A 20,829-nucleotide genomic window follows, 5' to 3' on the forward strand; every position below is an offset into this window, starting at 1 on the left:
TGGCCAGGTTCACGTGGTGTCCCATACTTTGCGAGTAGTTAAGGGTTAAAATAAATGCACTACAAGATCACAACAAAATTTACTGTTCTCCCAAACTACTTGCTCCTCCTGCATTCAATGCCTTTTGAATTTGTAATTGTTTATCACGGTGGTATTTCTGACATTCTGTAATACGATGTCCCAATCCTTGACAATATTTACACTCGACTCGACTACCAGCACCCATATTTTCACTACCAGCATATGGATCATAAATGGTGTTCAAAATAGGTGGTACTCTCTGTTTAGCTTCAATTAGCAAGTATTTCAAATCCAATAGAATTTGTTCGGATTGATTTCTATTAATAAATGTTGTAGCTAATCCTGTTTTACCATTTCTACCCGTTCTACCAATTCTGTGAACATAATTTTCAATTTCACGAGGCATATCAAAATTAATGACATGTCTTACGTTTGGAAAGTCAATTCCTTTAGAAACAATGTCAGTTGCTACTAGTACATCTTTCTTTCCATGTTTAAATGAATCAATTGCATATTCTCTTTCAAATTGATCTTTACTGCTATGAATACTCACAGCTTCAACTCCTTTCAATAATAAATATTCACAAATGGTATCAACTTCTGATTTGTTTTGAGAAAAGATGAGAACTGGTGGTGGTGTTTTTTGTAATACTTCTAATAAATAGGTAATTTTGTCTTCTTCCATAACAAACTCAACTTCTTGTACGACATCTAAATTAGCAGCACCAGCACGTCCAACATTGACAATGATGGGTGTAGAGAGTGTTTGTCGTGCCAAACTTTGAATCTTTTCTGGCATGGTAGCAGAGAAGAAGACTTTTTGAATGTGATGATGATGACGGGAGTGTTCAGTTGATGAGTCTTGTTCTTGGTCATTGTTATATGGACGATTCATATCTTGTTGTTGTTGTTGCTGTTGATTCATATCTTGTTGTTGTTCATTTAAAAATTCAAAAATTTGCTTAATTTCTTCTTCAAAACCTAAATCAATTAAACGATCAGCCTCATCCATACAAATATAACGACAATGAGAGAGATGCATCTTTCGATCATTGAGCATTTGAATAAGACGTCCAGGTGTAGCAACAACCATATGAATACCTCTTTCATGTTGAGTTGAAGTATAATATCGTTGTTGTTGTCCCAAACCACTGCTACTACTACTACTACCACTACTACTACTACTACCAAATATTCGATCTTCTCGAATACCTCCAATACAGAGTGATACATTTAATTGAATCGTACCGCTCGAATCGTACTTTTCAATTCCCTTAAAAAAATATTCGACCAAATCAAAGGTTTGTTTCGCTAATTCTCGATTCGGACATAATATTAATCCAAGTGGACCATCTCCTTCTCGTAATTTCTTTCTTTTTTCTTCTAAATAACAATACATGACTATTGGTAAAGTAAATACAAGAGTTTTACCACTTCCAGTAAAGGCAATTCCAATAACATCTCGACCACTTAATAAACATGGAATACCTTGCATTTGAATTGGTGTTGGAGTGGTTATATTCTTATCATCCAGTAATTTTAAAAGACATTTTGGAAATTTCATATGTTCAAAGGTGAGAATGGGTGGAGGTATTTCCCTTCCTTGGACGTGAATTCCAAATTTATCCAAAATATATTCTCGATCCATATCTGAAAGTGATGAATAAAAGGAAGGAGGAGTCCATCCATAATTTAAATATTCAACAGGTGTATGGTCATTGTGGTGTTGTTGCTGCATGGTATTTAAAAAGGATTGATTCATTAATTCTTTTAAAAGTTCATTTTCTTTTTGTTCTAATTTTTCTAAATCTGAGAGTTGAGGTTGAGATTCTTTCAATTCTTTACTCTTCTTTAAAAGACTCTTTGATGTATCAAGATTGAATGAAGGAGTATCATCGGTCGTTACAGAATCACTCTTTGCTTCTTGATTGAGAATTTCCTTGATGAGTTTTGTTTTTTTAAGAGTTGGAGTCATGAACGTGGTTTCATCATCATGAGTCGTCGTCGGCGTCGTTGTCGTATCGGCATGAGCAGCAGTAGCGCTCGGTGGAGTAGACTTGTCATTTCGTTTTCGTTTTTCTCCCATTTTTCGTTTCCACTCTAAATAGGCCGAGTGATCATTGTGCGAGAGAGAGTCGTCGTTGTTTGAAGACTCGGAATGTTGCAACCGAGTCGAAGACGTTGTTAGCTGATGATTGTTGTTGGACATTTTTTTTGGTTGAAGGGGTATCGACTTTGCCACTCCGAGAGCTTTTGGTGGGCTCTAATCATATTGAAGGAGCAATCATTATCATGATGTTGTTGCCGAAAGTGTTTGATTATACATCTATCTGTAAGGATGAATGTAGAAGAAAAACATAAGCAAACTTTCATCGTCAATAAAAAAATGGTGAATGTTTCTGATGCTCTAGGGTTGACTCGCCGTTTTTTCAGTGCGATAAACAACCCAGTGCCTGTCCGTTCCGGATGTGCTGTATTGAAAAAAACAAAACCTGATTTAACCTCATGGTAGGTTCAATGATGATAACTGGAAATTATTGAAATGAGTGCTCGGGATGAAAATTTATGTGCATTCAAAATGATTGTCTAAATTATTTCGGATTTATGATGATGGCAAATTTTAAATAATGAATATCTTTAATCACATTTGGTGGAAATACACTTGAAATGATAAATTTTTGAAAATTGATTGGATTCCGACTCGATGATATAAACAACAGGGTACCACCACAAATAAGACCCTATGATTTGACAGGACTCTACTATAGCAGAGAAGAGCAAATTAGACTTGCAATGGCATTCAGATTAAAGTTGAGAGGAAAGGGTCCACCAAAGAAGGGTCAAGGAAAGAAGTCTCAAATGAAAAAGAAAAAGTAAAAAATTTATTTGAGAGGCAATTTGGATTTGTAACTAATGGATGTTGGCGTCTTGGATCTTTTAGAGTCATCATAGCTCCTTCTGAGGTTGAAATCATTGGTCTTGGGTGTTGGTGTTTTGCTTCTTGGAGGTTGACTAGATTTCTTTGGAGCAACTACCTTAAATTCATCGTCGTGTTCATCTCGAACCAGTGTGGTAGCTGAAACTGTATCGCCTTGTGACGATTCTATCTCTTCGTCATTCGTTGTGCTCGATGAGGGTTCTAAATTCTCTTTCTGATTCATAGCCGAATCCTGATGACTTTCGACATTGCTGTGATCTGTCTTGCAGCAGTCATTCTCCAATGCTTGTTCATGCATGTCGATATGGTGCTTAATCAATTGTTCAAGCCTCTTCTGTAAAAGTTCATCAAGTTTGTAAGTTTTTGCAAAATTACTGGCCAATGTTTCTGCGGAATCTCCTTCATGGATTGCAAGACGTCCACTCTTTCCAACACCAAGGTTAACATCCATGTAGAGGAGAGGTTTTGACTTTTTTCGTTTGTCCAGTTGGAACGAAAATGGTTTAAATTCAGTTTTCTTGTTTTTGAAATCGTCCGTTGTTGTTGCAGCTTTCTCTCTGACATTGTTGAAATAATTGTACAATCGTTCTCGCTCCTCATTGCCTTTTCTTATTCTTCCAATGGTTTCCTTAAATCCTTTAATGGAGTCAAAATCAATGGACTTTGAAAGACTCACATTCTTCGTTTGTGAGGTATCAGGACGAAAAGTACATTCTTCAATTTCTCTCTCTGCAGCTGTCTTTTCTGAAAGTGGTTTTTTAGGTTTGCTTGCCATTTGGTAAAGCAAGTCAAATCTTGAAACGCTTGATGCATTGCTATTGTGAGTTTGCCCATAGGACTTTTTTGCAGAGTTGGTTCTGGGTTGGAATGTGCAATCAGTCATCTTCTTCTTTTCCCATGCCTCTCGATCTCTTTTCATCTTTTCTTCCATTTCACTGTGTTGTTTCATGAGTTTCAAGTACCTAGGTTCATTTTTCGTGTCAGATTGTTCGCTGGATTCCCGCTGCTTTTTAGGGGTTGAAGCATTAATGTTAGGTTTAAATGTTAAATCCTTATCTGTTTCTTTCTTAATTTTTTCAAATCGTTCTTCATTGATTTTGGAAAAGGCGATTTTGTTAATTGAGAGCTTCTTGATGGAGTGACCTAGTTCCTCTAGCTTGTCTCTTATTGGTTCATCTGATTTTGAGATTAGATTCTTGTCGAAGATTGCCATCATGATTGATAAATATCTTTCAAAGTGTATAGATCCACTTCCTTCAACATCCATAATTTTCCAAATTTCGTCAATGATCGCTTGTTCCTCCTTCTTGGAGGCAGAAAATGAAAGATTGGACAATACCTTTACAAATTCAGAGAAAGTTATGGTCAGCTCGTCCTCTCTTGGACAATCTTTAAATGCCTTTGCCAAATCCTTGATAAGTTTTGCCTTTAAAAACTCTTCAGATTTCTCGTTAACTTTAAATTCTTGGAGCTTTTTGGCTTGCTCTAATGCTTCTTCCTCTAATTGCTTCCTTTTTTGCTCGCGTTCTTTTGCTTGATGGAAAAGTTTTTCGTCTGTTGGAGTGCAGGATTCGCTTCGCACAGATTTTGATTTGGACTCTGAAGAAATGGTTGTGCTATTGAGGTCCATTTCACTTTGTTCTTCTGAGGGTACTTTTTTTGGAGTGAATAATCTGTCGAACACGTTACCTCCCCTTGTTCCTAGCTGTTTTGACGTTTCTGTAATCTAAAGATGGGTGCGTTGGAGAATAAACAATAATCAACTTGAAACTTACTTGTGGAGTGAATGAAGCTATGCTTTCTTTTTCTTCTCTGGTCTTGCGTTCAATCTCACACTTTTCAAGAAATTCTCTTCTTCTTTGTATTTGTTCATCAATTGATTCCATAAAATTAGTTCTCTTTAAACAATAATCATGTTTTCTTTTCGAAAATGCATTTCACCTACCTTTCCTCTGAATGAGTAATCGGAAATATTGGGCTTAAAGGTCATTTGTTTCTGTTCTTCCAAACGGGATCGTATTTCTTTAATTCTTCGTTCTCGTTGTTCCAAAATTTGTTTTGTTCTTTCTTGCACTGGATCTGTGGTTAGATCTTGCAGCAACACTTTAGACTGAAATAATCATGAATGTCATTCCGAAGAGTTTCTTTTTAAACTTACATTTTCGGAAATCTTTGGTTTAAATGTACATTCGTTTAATTCTTGTTGTGTATATACAGTGTGTGGTTTTTTCTTGCCATATAATTGATAATCGGCAGTAATTGTTGAAGGAGAAAGTGCCCTTGCGACAGGAGATCGGGCAGTTTCGCCCATGATGTGTTGTTGGCTCATTTTTTTTTGAAGTGTTGTTTACTGTTTTTTTTTGGCGGAATGAGTGGATCGTGTCATTCGGTCGTCACATCATGACAGATACATTCGAGAGAGAGTCGTTTATTATCGAAGAATAGATATGAGGAAAATCGTCAATTCAGCCAAGCTCAATAATAACACCACAGTAAAGTGAAGGGTATTAGGAACGTAATACACCAAGCCGAGACCTGTGGGGCAATTACCTGCATCAATAATAGAAACAAGGGATAATAACCCCCACAAGTGCAGTAAAATCCACGTCACAATACCAATAATCGTTTGTGCTTGAGGACTCAGTTTAAATTTCGAAGAACGAGTTGTTGAGGATGGATCTGTGGATGTCACGCTTTCTTCATCTTTCAGAGGTTCCAATGAAATGGAGGTACCAAATAAATTTCTATACAGGCTAAAACTGTCTTGATGAACGAACTTTCGATCTTTTTTAACAACTGGCTTCTTTTTAGACTTTGCTTTTTGTGGATGGCTTGAATTCGGTCGCTTTGATTTTCTCCTCCTCTTTCCCTCTCGACATTGAAAAATAATTAAAAATATAAAGAATATCATAAAGCTCAAACAATTCACTAAATCTGACAAAAGAAAATATTTCATGTAATCAGTGTCACAGGTAATTCGAAACGAATTTCCAAATATAAATAGTGTTAAAAAAGTAAAACATAAAATTGTGAAAATAGACAGCAAGATCACATGCGCCGCAACGTTCCTTGTCCAATATGAAAATCTGTACATTCTTCGAGAACCACCCTCATAAAGTGTTCTAAATTCCCTTATTTGAACTTGCTCATTGAAATAAATCTTCCTTTCTGTTGCTGTCTCATCACTAATCAATGGTTGTGGTATATAATAACACGCTTCTGAAGAAGATTTCGATTTCTTTAAAATTGGTTTCCCTTTCTTCTGCAAGTTGACATATTGGTTGGAATTAAAAGATGATGTTTTTGATCGTAATTTTTGTGAGGCCGTTGTTGAATCAGTTCCAACAGAGGAAAAGCTGCTCACTCGATAAAACTTGGTTGACTGATGAAAGATTCTTGCTGGTTTGGGAGTATCCCCTGAATTAATGGATTCAACTTCTTCATTTTCTGGTAGTACTTTTCCCTTCTTTGGAGCAATCTTTCCATGTAAAATGTTGCCATCACTAAGGGTATGAATATTAATCTTACTTGCACTTTGAATGCTATTCGTACTTCTGGAATACGTTGATAAACTTGAATGAGGATGTTGAATTAAAGAACAAGTTCTTTGAAGTGATAAACTGGATGAAGAATGTGAGGCTTGATCTGTGATGATTGTCGGAATCTCTCGATCGCTACTACTGGAATTTGTTTGAGAATTTTCTCTCATTTCAAGAGTTGGGGTTGGTGTTGCATTGGAATGATCAAGGGAAGAAGTGTTTAACCTAATTTCTTGTTGCGTCGAAGTGAATGAAAGATGTTTAGAAATCATCCATGTTGAAGTTGGTCTTGGAGATGGTTTCTTCAATGGCTGAGAACAACTTGGATCATCTTGAATCCTTGTTGGATCTTGCACCATCTTTTTCTCAACGCTCCTATCGAGTACGATTTCAGAGGAAGAAGGTAATTTTGGAAGAGATACAAATTCAATCATTTCATCTTCTGATTCAAAAGTAGTTGTGGTGGTTGCAATTAATTCATCTTCTTGATCACTGATGGATCCACAACTAGTACTTATTGAACCATCATGGGTACCATAATTTTGATCAATAAGTGAATCCATAAACGTTGATGGATGTGTCGAAGAACCGCTAGCCTTTTGATATTTAAGGAGGGGAGATGAATTTATGGAAGGAGATTGTAGGATAGAGGCAGTAGTTGTTGCTGTCGATGCGTTTAGCCTCTCATTGGAGGAGGTACCCAATGTTACCACATGCCGTCGATTGTTGTTAGGATCATGTTCTACATCCGATAAAGTTGTTGCAGTGTTGATGATGACGGTGGTGGTGGTGGAATTGGTATGAGAGGAATCAGATGGAAGTATCATAATGATATTCTCATTAAGGCTTCTCAATCGCTCTTCGTCGTGCGCTGTTGAAGACGAATGAGCAGCAATTTCGTTTTTCATGAATTTTTTCAAGTGGAGGCGGAGTAGAAAAGGAGAAATCCACAATGAACCGCATGATGATGATTCATGCCCACTGAAAATATGATGACCCATGTTGTAATTGTATGATTTCATTCAACAGCTCCTTCATCTTCGCTACTACTACTGGACCAATCAATGTCCTTCTTGAGCCTAAAATCACTCAACCAATGTTTAACCTTTTCTTTCAATACTTTTCCTTGTTCTTCCTTTTCTTTTTGAATACGAGATTCAATCACTGCTTGTTGCAAGTTTCTAAAATAACGTTTCAATAAATACATTTCATAGAATTGTTCTGCCTTCTTGTTATTTTCATATTTCCTAATGAGTCTTCTCTCTTTTGTTTTCTTGTATCGAATTTTCCATTGAGTGAAATATGTTGTGAACAGAGAACAAGAATAGTGTTCTATGGCATCTTGCATAACTTGTTGATTCTTCTTTACATTCATTTTCAATCCTTTGAATGCACGAGACATGAATTTCCTCTCCATGGCTTCAATTCTACGGTCAATACATTGTTGTTTCATGACTCTTTTCAATTCCAATTCTTCCATGACATTGGCACGTAGAGCAATAAATACTAGTTTGACAAGTTTCAAATGATAGATGTGATCCATTTCACGTTCCTTCTTCTGAACTTGTTGCACCAAGCGTTTGAGAGGTTTCAAAATTCGATTTCGTGCCAAAGTATTCAAATAATGATTGTGTGCCTTTTCTCTTTTCTGAATATTTTCTTGTCGTTGCAATTCTTGTTCTAAGGCTTTTTGTTTGAGTAATTCTTTTTCTCGTCGTTTCTCTTCCAGGAGTGCTTTTTTACGTTCCAATTCTTCTTCTAATTTTTTCTTTTCTTCTTCTTGTTTTAATTTCTATCATGAAATCAACCAATGGTGAGGTGCAATAACAAGTCATGGATGAATAGAGTGTGAACATGTTGACCAACATGTGCAGAGAGGTCATGCGAATGTTTTCAATTCCAATCGTACAACGACGTTATCGTTGTTTTCAAATAAATGCTATTGGAATGAGTACAATACTTTTTCATACTTACCTCCTTGCTCTCTTCTTGTAATTTGTACTTTTCTTGAAGTTGTTTCCATCGTTCTTTTCTTTCGTTCACTCGTTCTTCCATTGCTTTTAGGAAGGATGGAGTTTGTGGAAGATGAGAGTGTTTCTTTGTGAACTTTTCATGACTATCATTGTTACTTGTACATGATGGTGGTGGTGATGATGACGTCATGGTTACTTGATTGGATGATGCTATTCGTTCAACATGAATGTTATTGTCCTGTATGGAAGGTTCTGAATGTGAGGTGAGATGATTCTGTGAATGTTCCACAACACACAATGACTCACCATGGCATGTGGAAGGTACCGCTGTGAGATTGGAAGGCAAACCATGAAGAATATTCTCTTCGTTTTTCCTAGTGATGGTATTCTCATTGCTGTTGTTAAGGTTGGTCATACTTTCTTCAACATCTTGAAGAGTCTTTGTGGATTTTTTCAATACCTGTCTTTGTTTGTGTTCACCAGCATGATCATTTCTCTGCTGATGTTTGATATTAGGATGCTTGTGAGTATTATTGTTGTTGTTGGTGTTGGTGTTGTTGTGGTGGTTAATATTATTATTATCACTCGTAGTGCAAGACAATGAACTCACTGAATGATGATTAGGGGTGTCATGAAGGGCTACTTCCTCTTGTTGTTTTTTCATCTTCTCAATAAAATGATTCATCATGTCCCTTCTTCTCAAATGTTGTCTCTCAATAATTTTTCGATCTCTTGCAATTTTGTATTGACATACCCATTTGAGAAAACATGAGGAGAGAGACCGACTTCGATAAAATTGATCTGCTGCTTGATTTCGTTTCTTTTCAAGTAATAACATCTTTTCTATTTGTTGTTTTTCAAAGACCTCTTTTTTCAGTTTGCAATTTTGGTAAAGTGCTTTGAAGGCCTTTTTTTTAACTTTCCACTGAAAGAGAGTCTTTAATCATGTCGAAGAGTAATCATTCAGAAGAGTAATCATTCATGATGTCGAAGAGAACACACATAGGAGAACGTTGAAAAAGGCCTTTTGTTTTACAAAAATTCAACAACTCTTACCTTTGCTTTTAACAATAATTGAAATCGTTTTGCACTCTTTTTCATCCACAAATTAAATATCTTGCTCTTCAATGTTAAATTATTGTTCCTCAAGATTTCTTCAGATATTTTTTGCAACATTTCAGTTCGCTCTTTCTCATGCTCTTTCAGCACTTTCAATTGTTGTTGTTTGACTTTCTCCATCTCATCTTTGCTATTCACAAAAAATTGTAATTTAAGAATTATTTAACACAATGTAATGACAATGAATTCAAAATATCATTCACTTACATTTGTTGATGTTGTTGAATTGTTTTCAGTTCTTGTTGTTTCATTTGTTGAACTTGTTTTAGTTTGTTCTTTTCTTCTTCCAACTGTCGCTTAATTTTCTGAACCTCTTCTTCTGCTATTCGTTTTTCATTTTCTGCAATAAATATTTCTTTCTGACTTGTGATATAATTTGTTTTGGGAGCAGTGTCTGTGATTTTTGAAGGAGCTTGAGACACCTGGGTTTTTTGAACGGAAGGTTTTTTTGAGACAGTTTTTTCTTCCATTTTGTAATCCTTTCCTAACAGTTTGAATCTGAAAGCTTGCAATTGTTGTTCTACGGAATCACTCATTGTAGGATCTTTCACAGGAGTATTACTTGTTGTTAATAGTACACCTGTCGAATAGTTTTGAGTCTCGTATGTAGTACTTTGATCGCTGATACATTCACTCAAAGGTTTGTACTGAAACAAGGATGATTCATGTTTTTCATCTTTTCTTAAATCATTACAAGTTGGACTCCATAAATTATTTACAGACATGTTTGTATTTTTACATTCTTCAATATTGTCCACAAGTTGTAGAGTTGGTTGTTTTTTCCTCTCCATTGAAATTCTTAATTTTTCCCATTGAGAAAGTTGGGAGGGTTTCTTAGATTTTACTCTTTCAAGATAGTTTGAAGGAGTATTTTCTGTCGTTGTACTTGTTTCTGAAGAAACATTTTTAAACATGGACGAGGAATTTCCTGTCACAATGTTCGATATCAAATTATTAGGTTGCAACGTTACTTGATCGGAATCCATTGCAAAGTATTTTCCAACATTATGTTGTATGGTCCATTGATTAAGGAGTTGTTGAGCTTCCTGTGCTGTTTCGTCTGAAGAAGCTTTCATATCGGAATGTGTTGAAAGATTTAATAATTTTGGATGAGAGTGCTGGTGTGGACGTGCTGTTTTTGAAATTCCAGAAGTGTTTGAAGATTTTAGTGGTAGTGCCTTCTCACCAAGCGTTGGTTCTCTTGTATTGTAATGGTTGGTAGTAGCACCAAGTTTACAAGCACTGGTACCAGAGATGATCAACAGGTTGGAGGATGCATCATCGGAAAGGTGTGCTGATGTGGATTGAGAGGAACCTGCTTTCAACATGTGCTTCGGGTGCTGTCCATTCTTGTTGCATTTCATTTTTTAAAGAATTTGCTTTTGCCACATGGCGCCAAAATTATTATTGGTATTTACAAAAACTTTTACTTTTGATATTGTAACATATCATCGGCTTCATCATGTTCAGTCTCATTCTTATTCTTTTGTGATTCCCAATAAGCTTTACCACCTTGAACGGCCAAACTACCACCTACTTTGGCACCTTTCACAGCTCCTTTGGCTACAGACATGAATCCACTGGCTACCTTCTTTTGCACTTCTTTATTGGTAGCAGCATTGGCAACAGCATTTCCAACCTTTTGTTGCACTTCTTTGTTTCCTGCTGTTTTAGCAAGAACATTTCCAACGGATTGTTGAACCTTTTCATTCTGTGCAAGAGAGGATACAAATTGATTATCTGTATTCTTGGCAATCATATTTCCAACTGATTTTTGATATTCTCGATTGGTAGAGGCATTTGAAACAGCTGAAGAAACACGTTCTTGAACTTTTTCATTTTGAGCGAGATTGGCAACACCTTGACCGACTTTTTCTTGAACTTGTTCATTGTTCACGACATGACCAATGCCATTGTAGACACGTTGTTCATTATGTGTCAAGTCAGAATCAAGATGACCATGTTGTGAAGAGGGTCGAGGTGGAGGTGGTAATTTTGTTGTTGTTGTTGTTGTGGAACTTTTAACCTTGTTTTGAAATGATGAAATACCTTGATCCACAAATGAAGAATATAAAGAGGTGTTTTGAGTTGGTGGTTGTTGATGTTGTTGATTCATTAAAGACTTGGGAGGAGGTGGAGGTAAGGTCGTAGTAGTAGTAGTTGAAGTAGAAGTTGAGGTCGTTCCTTTAAAAGGAGGTGGAGGTAATGTTGTTTTTTGTAATGATGATGGCAATGGAGGTGGTACTTTTTTGATAGTGCCAGTAGTTGCAGTCGTAACACTCTGTTTCAAGGCAGGAGAGTTCCTCTCTTCAGGATACTTTTTGAAAATCTCTTCCAAGACTTGATTCTTTTCTTCACGAATGGCTTGTAATTTTTGTAAATTATATTCCAATTCTTGTCTGTATGGATCTTGGTTAATTAATGGATGTTCATTGGGTAATTTTATACTAATCAATAATTCATAGGCGTATAAATTGACATAACAATTTTCAAAATCACAAAGCTTTTTGTACTGTCCTGCCATTTTGAGAAAAGCGGCACCATCTTTAAAGTATTCGGAGGGTGATTTCTTTTCATCAATATATGGAATTTTCTTGGAAGCGTTGACGTGAAGAGTTTCAATACGTCCTGGGAGTGGCATGATGAGATGGAGGTAATTTTGATGGAAAGTATTTGATGAATATTATGCGGTACTGAAATAGACAACAGGGATCAGAGTCAATTGACGACTGCTCGATGGGAATGTTGGGTAAAATGGGGTGTATGCTGCAATGATCGTTGAGATATTTTTTTGGATTAGAAAGGACGTCAATGTTCAATTTCCGTGTTACTCGCTGTTGTGTTAATGGCCAACAACGATCTTCATATTTGACAAGAGAAAGAACCCGGGTTTAAAAACTTGTGTCATAAAAGTTCAACAAGAGACGAGAGGAAACCAAAACAAAACCTCAGCTGACATTAATAAAATGAATTTTTGAAGAAAGAAAAAATGCAAAAAGCCTCATCTGTTGTCATGAGAAAATCTTTCAAGTCTTGCACCACTCATCTTCTCAAGACTTCTCTCATCAGCACCGCCGGTTCATCAGCTCATCAATTGGGTAAAAGATTTTATGCTACTTCATGTATCAGCACTCCCAACAAGCCTTGCTATCCCGGTGCAGTAAATGCCACTTTTACGCATAATTTGGAATTTAGATCAAGTCTTAATCCTGATGGTACTCCATTCCCAATTTTCAGCATCATGTCAAATGATGGTGAGATTGTGAACGAAAAGGCATTCAAAGAAATTGATGTGAGTATTGTTGTGTTGTTCTATCATTTGTCTTTTAAAACAAATTTTCATTCACGGAATATATAATTTTTGATATTTCAAAAACTTTGGATGATTGATATTTGTTGAACGTAACACGATGATGATGGTATTCATCATTTAAAATCGGTATTCATTGTTTTGAATGCTTTCTCCCAACAGTACACACCAGAACAAGTAGTAGACCTCTACAAGACCATGATTCGTCTCGAAACTATGGATGATATTCTCTACAATGCCCAACGTCAAGGTCGTGTCAGTTTCTATATGACCAATTACGGTGAAGAGGCTCTCCAAGTGGGTTCGGCTAGCGCTCTTTCTCCCGATGACATGATTTTCGCTCAATATCGTGAAGCTGGTGTTTTAATGCACCGTGGATTTACTTTGAGTGAATTCTTGAATCAATGTTTTTCAACTATTGAAGATTATGGAAAAGGAAGACAAATGCCAGTTCACTACGGATCTAAAAAATTGAATTTCCAAACCATTTCATCTCCTTTGGGAACTCAAATTCCACAAGCAGCAGGTGCTGGTTATGTTTACAGAATTCAAAATAGTCCACAAGTTTGTGCTTGTTATTTCGGAGAAGGCGCTGCAAGTGAAGGCGATTTCCATGCTGCTCTCAATTTTGCATCGACTCTTTCATGTCAAACTTTATTTATTTGTAGAAACAATGGTTTTGCAATTTCAACTCCAACACGTGATCAATACCATGGAGACGGTATTGTCGCAAGAGGTATTGGATATGGAATGCCATCGATTCGTGTGGATGGTAATGATTTATTTGCTGTTTATTATGCTACTAAACAAGCTCGTCAGTTGAGTATTGAGTCAAAGGGTCCAGTTCTTGTTGAATTTATGACCTATCGTGCTGGACATCACTCTACATCTGATGATGCATCTCGTTATAGATCTAATGAAGAATTAATGTATTGGAGAAATGAACAAAATCCAATCATACGTGTTCGTAAATATTTGGAAAAGAAACAATTGTGGAATGATGAATTGGAAAAGACTGAACGCGATACTAACAGAAAGACTGTCTTGTCATTATTGGCTAAGGTTGAACATGCTGAGAAACCACATTTGGATGAATTGGTTAAGGATGTATTTGATTCAGTGCCACCAATATTACAACAACAACGAGAATGGACTGAAAATATTGTTAAAAAATATCCAGAAGTATTTGAGGGACACTAATGGAGTTATTGTTCATTATTGTACACACATGATTGCAGGAAGACATTACAACGATTTAAAATTATTTTTTCATGAAAATTACTTTAATTTACCATTTGCTCTCTTTGGTTACAACCAAATATCTTAAAGCTGCAGTAGGATAAGAACAACAGCAATGACAAAGCCTTGTCTCTTATTGATTATTTTCTTCTTTTCTCTGCCATGGGGATTCAGATTTTGCCTTTTGGAATTTCTCATTAGTCACTGTGGATGGTGGGATTGAAACTCCCTCACGTGGTTTTGATTCTTCTTGATCTGTGACAAACAAATTCTTTTCCTTCATCATTTGATCACTGAAACTCACGTCGGGAGGCTGATCCATTTTCTTATCACTTCCAGCCATTTTCCCTCCTTTCGTTTGCTCCGATTGCTTTTTAGTCATACCAGGTTCTTGAAACATTTTCTTACTGCAATGAAGAGAGTCCAAATCCACACTGTTGTTGTTGTACATTCATGATTCGACCTTGAATGTCTCGGAATGCAAAATTTCCAATTCTTCTATACTTGACAACATATATTTAGATATTATCTCATTATGAACGATATAAACAAGTACATTGTTGATCAGTTTAAGGACTATTTTGATGTGCACCCGTTCATTTACATTTCTGAGATGATTGAGGCTTTAAAAAACTTGACAACTTTTGAAGCATGATCAGCGCCAAAAATTAAAAAGAAATGCCAAAAACAACTTGCCACCATTCATCGTCCTCTCAATCGGAAACTCTTGACACCAATAATTTTTCAAAACAAAATCAAAACAAAATGAAGAGAAAATCCAATTGTAATCCGAGAAAGAAAAATAGGAAAGAATTTGTTTCCAATCTCAAAAAGAATCAACCCCCTCGTCCAATCATTCTGGAATCCTCCACTCAAGAGCACAAAGATGTCATTGAAAATCATTCTAAATTCAAACAATCGAACCAATCAGTAATTTCCTCCCCTCAACACAATCATCCTCAACAAGTGCTTACTCCCTTCATCCAAGAATGTCTTTTCAACACATTGGTTCGAGATGGATCATTGTCTTCAGGAACAGAGCAAAAAGAAATATTAAGAACGACCTACAAGAGTGACTCTCCTTGCGTTCAAAACGAGGTGGATCTCAACGATGATCAACAATTGGAACTCATGGCAGAGATTCTTTCAGATACTTTGCTACAACGTAGAGGTTTCATTTCACAACGGTCGAAAAGCATTCGCCAAGACAGACATGACGACTACACTCAGACAGACTCTCGAATAATCCATCCTTCAGAGAAAGCAACACGTAATGAAAAAAGTGAAGAATGTCATTGGGATTTTTCATGTCCTGTCTTTGATGGATCTCAAACCATGATGAAACACCAAAAGACACCATCAATGGAACCATCATGGAACGAAGAAGATCAGCATTCATTCAAAACTCAACCATTCATTACTATTCAAGGGAACTATCCTGTGCATTTGAACACTTTTACACCATGCCATCAAGAACAAGATCCACATTATCATAATTCAGAAAAGTTGATGAATACTACAAATCAAGATTTCCAAGCTCAATTGAAAGAATTACAAGAAATGGCTGAAAGACGTGCACATGATGCATTAATATCTCAGTATTTGAATGAGAAAATGAAAAGATACATGTTTACAACAAACTCCAAAGAAAAATCCCTCTCACATCTCTTTCCAGGTCTATTTAGAAAGCTTAAATTTGATTTAGAATTGAGGAAAATGAAAATGTATAACGACACTTTCACCACACCTACCATGCAACAGTTGATGGATGAGATGAGAAATGTCGTCATTCGTCATCGATAAAGTTTTTTGTAAGCGCGCGCTTTAAATTACAGAACGTTACACTACAAAAAATGAGCCTTAACGTGTTTCATGAATCATCGTTGTCAAAGGATCCTGAGAATGTTCAGCAGCACGGACAGGATGATCAATCAAAAGCACTCACGATTTTTAATGAATCGGGTGGCTCCCAAGAAGAAGGTTTGAGTTCAGACGAGTTTATGACTGTCTCGTCAAGTCCTGAACAACCTCGGGATGAGCCATTCGATGGTTTAGCTTTAGAACATGGGGATGATGAAATATTTCGAGAAGATTTTCAGAGTATGCTCTCATTTGCCTCTCCAATTCCAATGATGGCAGTCGACGACAAAGATTCCTCCCTTCATTTTCCAAAAACTTTCCTCTCCAATTCACCTCATGAGAACCATCATTCAGAATTTTTCATTCAAAAATCGGAAGATCCATTGACAGGATACGAGACGCCAGTGAATAGAGAATGTAATAATAATTTATCAGACTGTTCGGCCATCCTTCATGCATTTTCTGCAAATTCCCAATGGAGTGATGTACCGTTAAGTGAGCTTCCTGGTTTTAAAACTCCTTTGAAATTTATTACACCTCCAGTTAAGAAATTTATAATTTTACCTGATTCTGCACCTAGAAATGTAATATCGACCTTGGTACTGTCAAAGGATTTCTCCTCAACAACAAAAAGGAAGTCTTTGAAAGTTAAAAAGATGAACATTAGTGGAAATGCTCTTCGTTTTACGCCAAATTGTGAAGACAACCACTACTGCCAAAGTGCTCAAAATGATCAAACAAGTTCAACTGCAATCATCGTGCCAAACGAAGATCAACATGACAAAAGCAGTGGAATATTTAGCTCTTTAAAAGAATTACAGTACTATGGAGAGAACAAGTCAACAGAGGAAGACTCTTCCGTTTGTTGTCATTTGTGTCGTTGCAAAGACGCTGAAATTCATTCACTGAAAGAGCAGCTTGAAGATCAAATATCCAAGTATAATCTCCTGTTGAAAGAATACGATTTATTGAAGGAGTTGTATGAAAAAACAGAGTCCACTTCTGATACATCCTCTGTCAACTCTCTTACCTCTTCCCAATCATCAGATTCTGCAAGAAAAGTGCTTCGAAACGTTATTTCTTTCGACAATGTGAAATTCATCAAACTCTATTGCCGTGTAAGAAACTTTACATGCGAAGAACTGGAAGAAATCTCCAAGATTGTGAGTGTAGATACAAATTGTTGCAACCATCTTTCCCAACTCGTTCGTCACACCACAGGTGATGAATGCAATTCTGAGAGTTCTTTCTCTCCCCAAACAGAACAGTCCCTTCCTGTTTTAACAACAGATGATTCAAAAGTGGTCATTCGAAAGTATTTAAACAATACTATGAGCGGCGTTGGAAGCAAAATGTCAAAATATGAGTTTCATTTTGACAAAGTTTTTGGATACAACTCTGACAATTCACAAGTTACAGAATCGTTGAGTACTTTTATTAATAGAGTTATCGATGACGAGCCTCAACAAAGACTTACAATTATGGCATATGGTGCCACTGGTTCGGGTAAGGTATGTTAGAATTGAGTTCTTAACCTCCAACTAATTTTGATGATTTCAATTATATTGATAGACCTTTACCATACAGGCGATTATGAACTATGTCAAACCAATGATCTTTTCCAAACTTCAATCAAAAATTGTTCAATCCATCCATTTTAACTGCTTTGAGGTTTACAATGAGCAAATTGTTCTACTAATGAATACAGAAGCTGACCAATTCAAGTTGGTACAAAATGAGAACGAATTAGAAAAATTAATTCAATCCTCTCATAATAAGAGAAAATGTGCTGAAACAGAATTCAACAAGCGTTCATCAAGAAGTCACTGCATTTACAGATTTAAAGTATGCTTTGATGAAAACGATCAAGACTATTGCAATATTTTAAACATTGTAGATCTTGCAGGTAGTGAAAGACTTTCGAGCGATGAGTTTTTACAGACCCAACTCAACACCTCTCAGAATAATACCCCTCGATCGAGAGATGTCAACAAGGAAGAGGCATTGAAAGGTCTTAAAAAAATAAGGAATACCGAAACTGTGAATATTAACAAATCGTTGAGTGTGTTGAGCCAAGTGATCAAATCGTTGGCACAGGGATCAAAATTCATTAATTATCGAGATTCTACACTGACTAAAATTCTCAAACATGATCTTTCTCAAGTAGCGCTTGTGGTGAATTTAAAACCTCCCACAAAAATTAAGGACAAGACAGAAGTTGAGAGAATTGTCAATTCTTTAACATTTGCGAAAAAGGCAAATGCTTTTGAAATTTCAAATTTCAAGTAATTTACTGTCTAAGGAGCAATGGTGAGTAATAAAAGAGTGATAATACAGGCTGCAATCACAAATGCAAGAATGATCATGTCTCTTCTATTTTTTTGTTGAATTCTCGTAAGCAGACCATCAATGGCAGGGAAACGAGCTTTGTTGGAATCAACCAATTAATTACATTCAATTAAAACAATCTTCTCTAAATCTTACCTTTCATTCCGTTCAGCACGTGATCGAAACTTTTAAACATTTCCATTTGCTCCTCAAGAGTTGCTTTCGAGTATTGACCTTGGGTTATTAAATTTTGCATTCTAGTGTTTGCATCTCTCATGCGTTGAATGTCTGATCCAAACCTGTTGTTTAATCCTAATAAAGAATCGTTTTCATTATTTCTGTTTCAAAATTAATAATAAATTTAGAGTTCATTGACTACATACTCTACATCTTCGTCTGATAAATATAATAAATCATTTCTATTTTTCTTGTTGGACACTCGTTGTTTGATTGTTCTATATTCTTTTTTACAGTTGTTATATATTGTTAAATGCTGATCATATTGATAAACTGTTGATGATGTTATCAAGGAGTGATTATTTTCATCATTAATAAATTCTTTCATTTTGTCATTCACCTCTCGGAGCTAGTGTATGTTATTATCCGGTGTGTACTTGTATTCATCCATACCTCCTTTAGTAAGTGATCAATTTCCTCCGATACCTTTTTAAACAATTCTTCAGATGAAGAAATATTGTTCAATGATGGTGTTGGGTTCTGGAACAGCTCCTCTTCAATCTTGGAGGCAAGATTTGAAAACGTTATTAATTTCTGTTCGATTTTATTTTCTAATTGTGAAGATTGTTTTAGATATTGATTCATTTTTTTTGGAGACTGTTTAAAATAACGTCATCAATGAGGTCAACAAGTCTTTGTTTCTTTCTCAAGGTTTTGAGACAAAATGAAATCTCCTTAAATCATGAGTTATGAATCTCTGTGCGATTATTGAACTTTGAGTGATACAATAGTTCTAATCTCTTTATCTTGTTTGATATCTTCAAGGACTCCATTCAATGATTGAGTTGTAGTCTCATCATTCTTGTCGTTGGATTTATGAAACAAAATTGGTTTGTAGAATGAGAAATTGGTTAAACTAAAAGTCTTCCAATTCGGTGAAGTTTGATAATAATAAAATCTCAAATTATTAAACTGCATATCCTTTTTGTAATTTGAATTGAAATCTTTGCCACAATTGATTCGAACGTAATTTTGAGAATCGTTTTCATAATTTGCATTTTCCATTAATTGAAATTTTGAGAGGAGAGTAACGAACATTCCATTTTGAGCCTTATATTTAATAGTGATATGAGAGCAATAATAATTCCGAAATATGATGAAGGCTATCTATAGTTTCCGATTTGATGATCATTGAATTTTATTAGAGGCAGCTGCCTCAAATCATTCTACTCACCTGGGTTGGCTTTTCAAATTTTATATCTTGATAGATCAGGCAAGGCCTTTTCGATTGTTCCTTAACAATTTCCAAAGGTTTAAATTCGCACAGCACTGGTGTATTCATAAAAGTTGGATGAATTGAGCTTTTTTTACAATTGAAAATACAACATTTTTCGTTGGCGCTATTCAAAGTGATCACTTTCAGAGACACAGAAAGGTGGTTGCCATTGGCAAAAAACAAGATTGTTGTTGTAAAAAGGTTCCTACGATCTATTCTTGGAACTTTCATCAAAAAATATTCGAGTCATCCTCATCACAAGCAAGATCATCAAGCGACTTCCTATTGATCTTCTCCTTTCGGGCTCAACGCAATATTGAACAACAATAAAAACACACCACTGATCAACAAGCCATGGCCGATAAACGTCTTGCTGAAATTATCTCTACTGGTCAATATGCTACTCTTCTTTATGAGTGCGAAACCTATGAAGTTGAACACTTGTCTGTTCAAAAGCAATCGCCATCATCATTTTACTATGCTTGCTTCCTCTTAGGCTACATGATCAACAATGATTTGAATAATTGTAGATTTTTATGGAAGAGAATGCCAACGGACGTGAAAAAGAATGATGACGTGAAAGGCATTTGGGAAGTTGCCAAGCACTTGTGGAATAGAAATTATGAAGGAGTCTATCAAAGCGTTGCTGCGTTAAATCCATCATCAGTCCATTTGAAAGAAATCATTCAATACTTTGTTAGACAATTACGTCAAAGAACGTTGCAATTGATTTCTAATGCTTATGCCAATATTAATACAAACGATTTGATGAAGTGCTTGGGTGTTCCTGATGTCAATGCCCTCAATGAGCTCGTGACTCCATTGAATTGGAAATTTGATGCCACTAACAATTTGTACATTCCTGAAGTTGTTTCTGTGAAACCTCCTGAAATGCCAACAGGATTGGAAGCCATCAAGGGCCACACTCAAAGATCTGTCTTTTTGGAATTGGAATAAACACTACTTCGAACACTTTTCTATCATCCATGACAAGAACACATGACAAGCAAGGAACAAAAAATAACCTCCCATACCTCGCTCGGCAGAAT

At 36.0% G+C, this 20,829-nt stretch overlaps 13 protein-coding genes across 13 annotated transcripts; 5 read left to right on the plus strand and 8 right to left on the minus strand.

Moving 5' to 3' along the window:
• Positions 1-79: 79 nt before the first annotated feature.
• Positions 80-2,230, minus strand: C9374_005101 (uncharacterized protein; the record flags this gene model as incomplete). The annotated part of the gene is made up of 1 exon (XM_044694815.1): positions 80-2,230. The coding sequence occupies one exon, from the start codon at positions 2,228-2,230 to the stop codon at positions 80-82; it is 2,151 nt and encodes a 716-aa protein (XP_044548200.1).
• A 177-nt stretch (positions 2,231-2,407) lies between these two features.
• On the plus strand, positions 2,408-2,898 carry C9374_005102 (uncharacterized protein; the record flags this gene model as incomplete). Its single annotated transcript, XM_044694816.1, has 2 exons — positions 2,408-2,529; positions 2,742-2,898. 2 exons carry the CDS (start codon positions 2,408-2,410, stop codon positions 2,896-2,898), a joined length of 279 nt encoding a protein of 92 aa, XP_044548201.1.
• Positions 2,899-2,903: 5 nt separating this feature from the next.
• C9374_005103 (uncharacterized protein) lies at positions 2,904-5,288 on the minus strand (the record flags this gene model as incomplete). The annotated part of the gene is made up of 4 exons (XM_044694817.1): positions 2,904-4,685; positions 4,735-4,857; positions 4,905-5,069; positions 5,118-5,288. 4 exons carry the CDS (start codon positions 5,286-5,288, stop codon positions 2,904-2,906), a joined length of 2,241 nt encoding a protein of 746 aa, XP_044548202.1.
• Positions 5,289-5,390: 102 nt separating this feature from the next.
• Positions 5,391-7,406, minus strand: C9374_005104 (uncharacterized protein; the record flags this gene model as incomplete). Its single annotated transcript, XM_044694818.1, has 1 exon — positions 5,391-7,406. One exon carries the CDS (start codon positions 7,404-7,406, stop codon positions 5,391-5,393), a length of 2,016 nt encoding a protein of 671 aa, XP_044548203.1.
• A 110-nt stretch (positions 7,407-7,516) lies between these two features.
• Positions 7,517-10,954, minus strand: C9374_005105 (uncharacterized protein; the record flags this gene model as incomplete). Its single annotated transcript, XM_044694819.1, has 4 exons — positions 7,517-8,290; positions 8,473-9,408; positions 9,528-9,720; positions 9,798-10,954. The coding sequence occupies 4 exons, from the start codon at positions 10,952-10,954 to the stop codon at positions 7,517-7,519; spliced, it is 3,060 nt and encodes a 1,019-aa protein (XP_044548204.1).
• Positions 10,955-11,016: 62 nt separating this feature from the next.
• C9374_005106 (uncharacterized protein) lies at positions 11,017-12,231 on the minus strand (the record flags this gene model as incomplete). The annotated part of the gene is made up of 1 exon (XM_044694820.1): positions 11,017-12,231. The coding sequence occupies one exon, from the start codon at positions 12,229-12,231 to the stop codon at positions 11,017-11,019; it is 1,215 nt and encodes a 404-aa protein (XP_044548205.1).
• Positions 12,232-12,579: 348 nt separating this feature from the next.
• Positions 12,580-14,100, plus strand: C9374_005107 (uncharacterized protein; the record flags this gene model as incomplete). Its single annotated transcript, XM_044694821.1, has 2 exons — positions 12,580-12,882; positions 13,063-14,100. The coding sequence occupies 2 exons, from the start codon at positions 12,580-12,582 to the stop codon at positions 14,098-14,100; spliced, it is 1,341 nt and encodes a 446-aa protein (XP_044548206.1).
• A 172-nt stretch (positions 14,101-14,272) lies between these two features.
• Positions 14,273-14,590, minus strand: C9374_005108 (uncharacterized protein; the record flags this gene model as incomplete). The annotated part of the gene is made up of 1 exon (XM_044694822.1): positions 14,273-14,590. One exon carries the CDS (start codon positions 14,588-14,590, stop codon positions 14,273-14,275), a length of 318 nt encoding a protein of 105 aa, XP_044548207.1.
• A 227-nt stretch (positions 14,591-14,817) lies between these two features.
• C9374_005109 (uncharacterized protein) lies at positions 14,818-15,942 on the plus strand (the record flags this gene model as incomplete). The annotated part of the gene is made up of 1 exon (XM_044694823.1): positions 14,818-15,942. One exon carries the CDS (start codon positions 14,818-14,820, stop codon positions 15,940-15,942), a length of 1,125 nt encoding a protein of 374 aa, XP_044548208.1.
• Positions 15,943-15,992: 50 nt separating this feature from the next.
• Positions 15,993-18,288, plus strand: C9374_005110 (uncharacterized protein; the record flags this gene model as incomplete). The annotated part of the gene is made up of 2 exons (XM_044694825.1): positions 15,993-17,510; positions 17,572-18,288. The coding sequence occupies 2 exons, from the start codon at positions 15,993-15,995 to the stop codon at positions 18,286-18,288; spliced, it is 2,235 nt and encodes a 744-aa protein (XP_044548209.1).
• An 8-nt stretch (positions 18,289-18,296) lies between these two features.
• Positions 18,297-19,149, minus strand: C9374_005111 (uncharacterized protein; the record flags this gene model as incomplete). The annotated part of the gene is made up of 4 exons (XM_044694826.1): positions 18,297-18,424; positions 18,484-18,665; positions 18,711-18,913; positions 18,958-19,149. 4 exons carry the CDS (start codon positions 19,147-19,149, stop codon positions 18,297-18,299), a joined length of 705 nt encoding a protein of 234 aa, XP_044548210.1.
• A 120-nt stretch (positions 19,150-19,269) lies between these two features.
• Positions 19,270-19,846, minus strand: C9374_005112 (uncharacterized protein; the record flags this gene model as incomplete). Its single annotated transcript, XM_044694827.1, has 2 exons — positions 19,270-19,671; positions 19,739-19,846. 2 exons carry the CDS (start codon positions 19,844-19,846, stop codon positions 19,270-19,272), a joined length of 510 nt encoding a protein of 169 aa, XP_044548211.1.
• A 288-nt stretch (positions 19,847-20,134) lies between these two features.
• On the plus strand, positions 20,135-20,737 carry C9374_005113 (uncharacterized protein; the record flags this gene model as incomplete). Its single annotated transcript, XM_044694828.1, has 1 exon — positions 20,135-20,737. The coding sequence occupies one exon, from the start codon at positions 20,135-20,137 to the stop codon at positions 20,735-20,737; it is 603 nt and encodes a 200-aa protein (XP_044548212.1).
• Positions 20,738-20,829: the final 92 nt, after the last annotated feature.

The sequence above is a fragment of the Naegleria lovaniensis genome (genome assembly GCF_003324165.1).
Source record: "Naegleria lovaniensis strain ATCC 30569 chromosome Unknown tig023, whole genome shotgun sequence".
In the NCBI taxonomy this organism is placed as follows: domain Eukaryota; phylum Heterolobosea; class Eutetramitea; order Acrasida; family Naegleriidae; genus Naegleria; species Naegleria lovaniensis.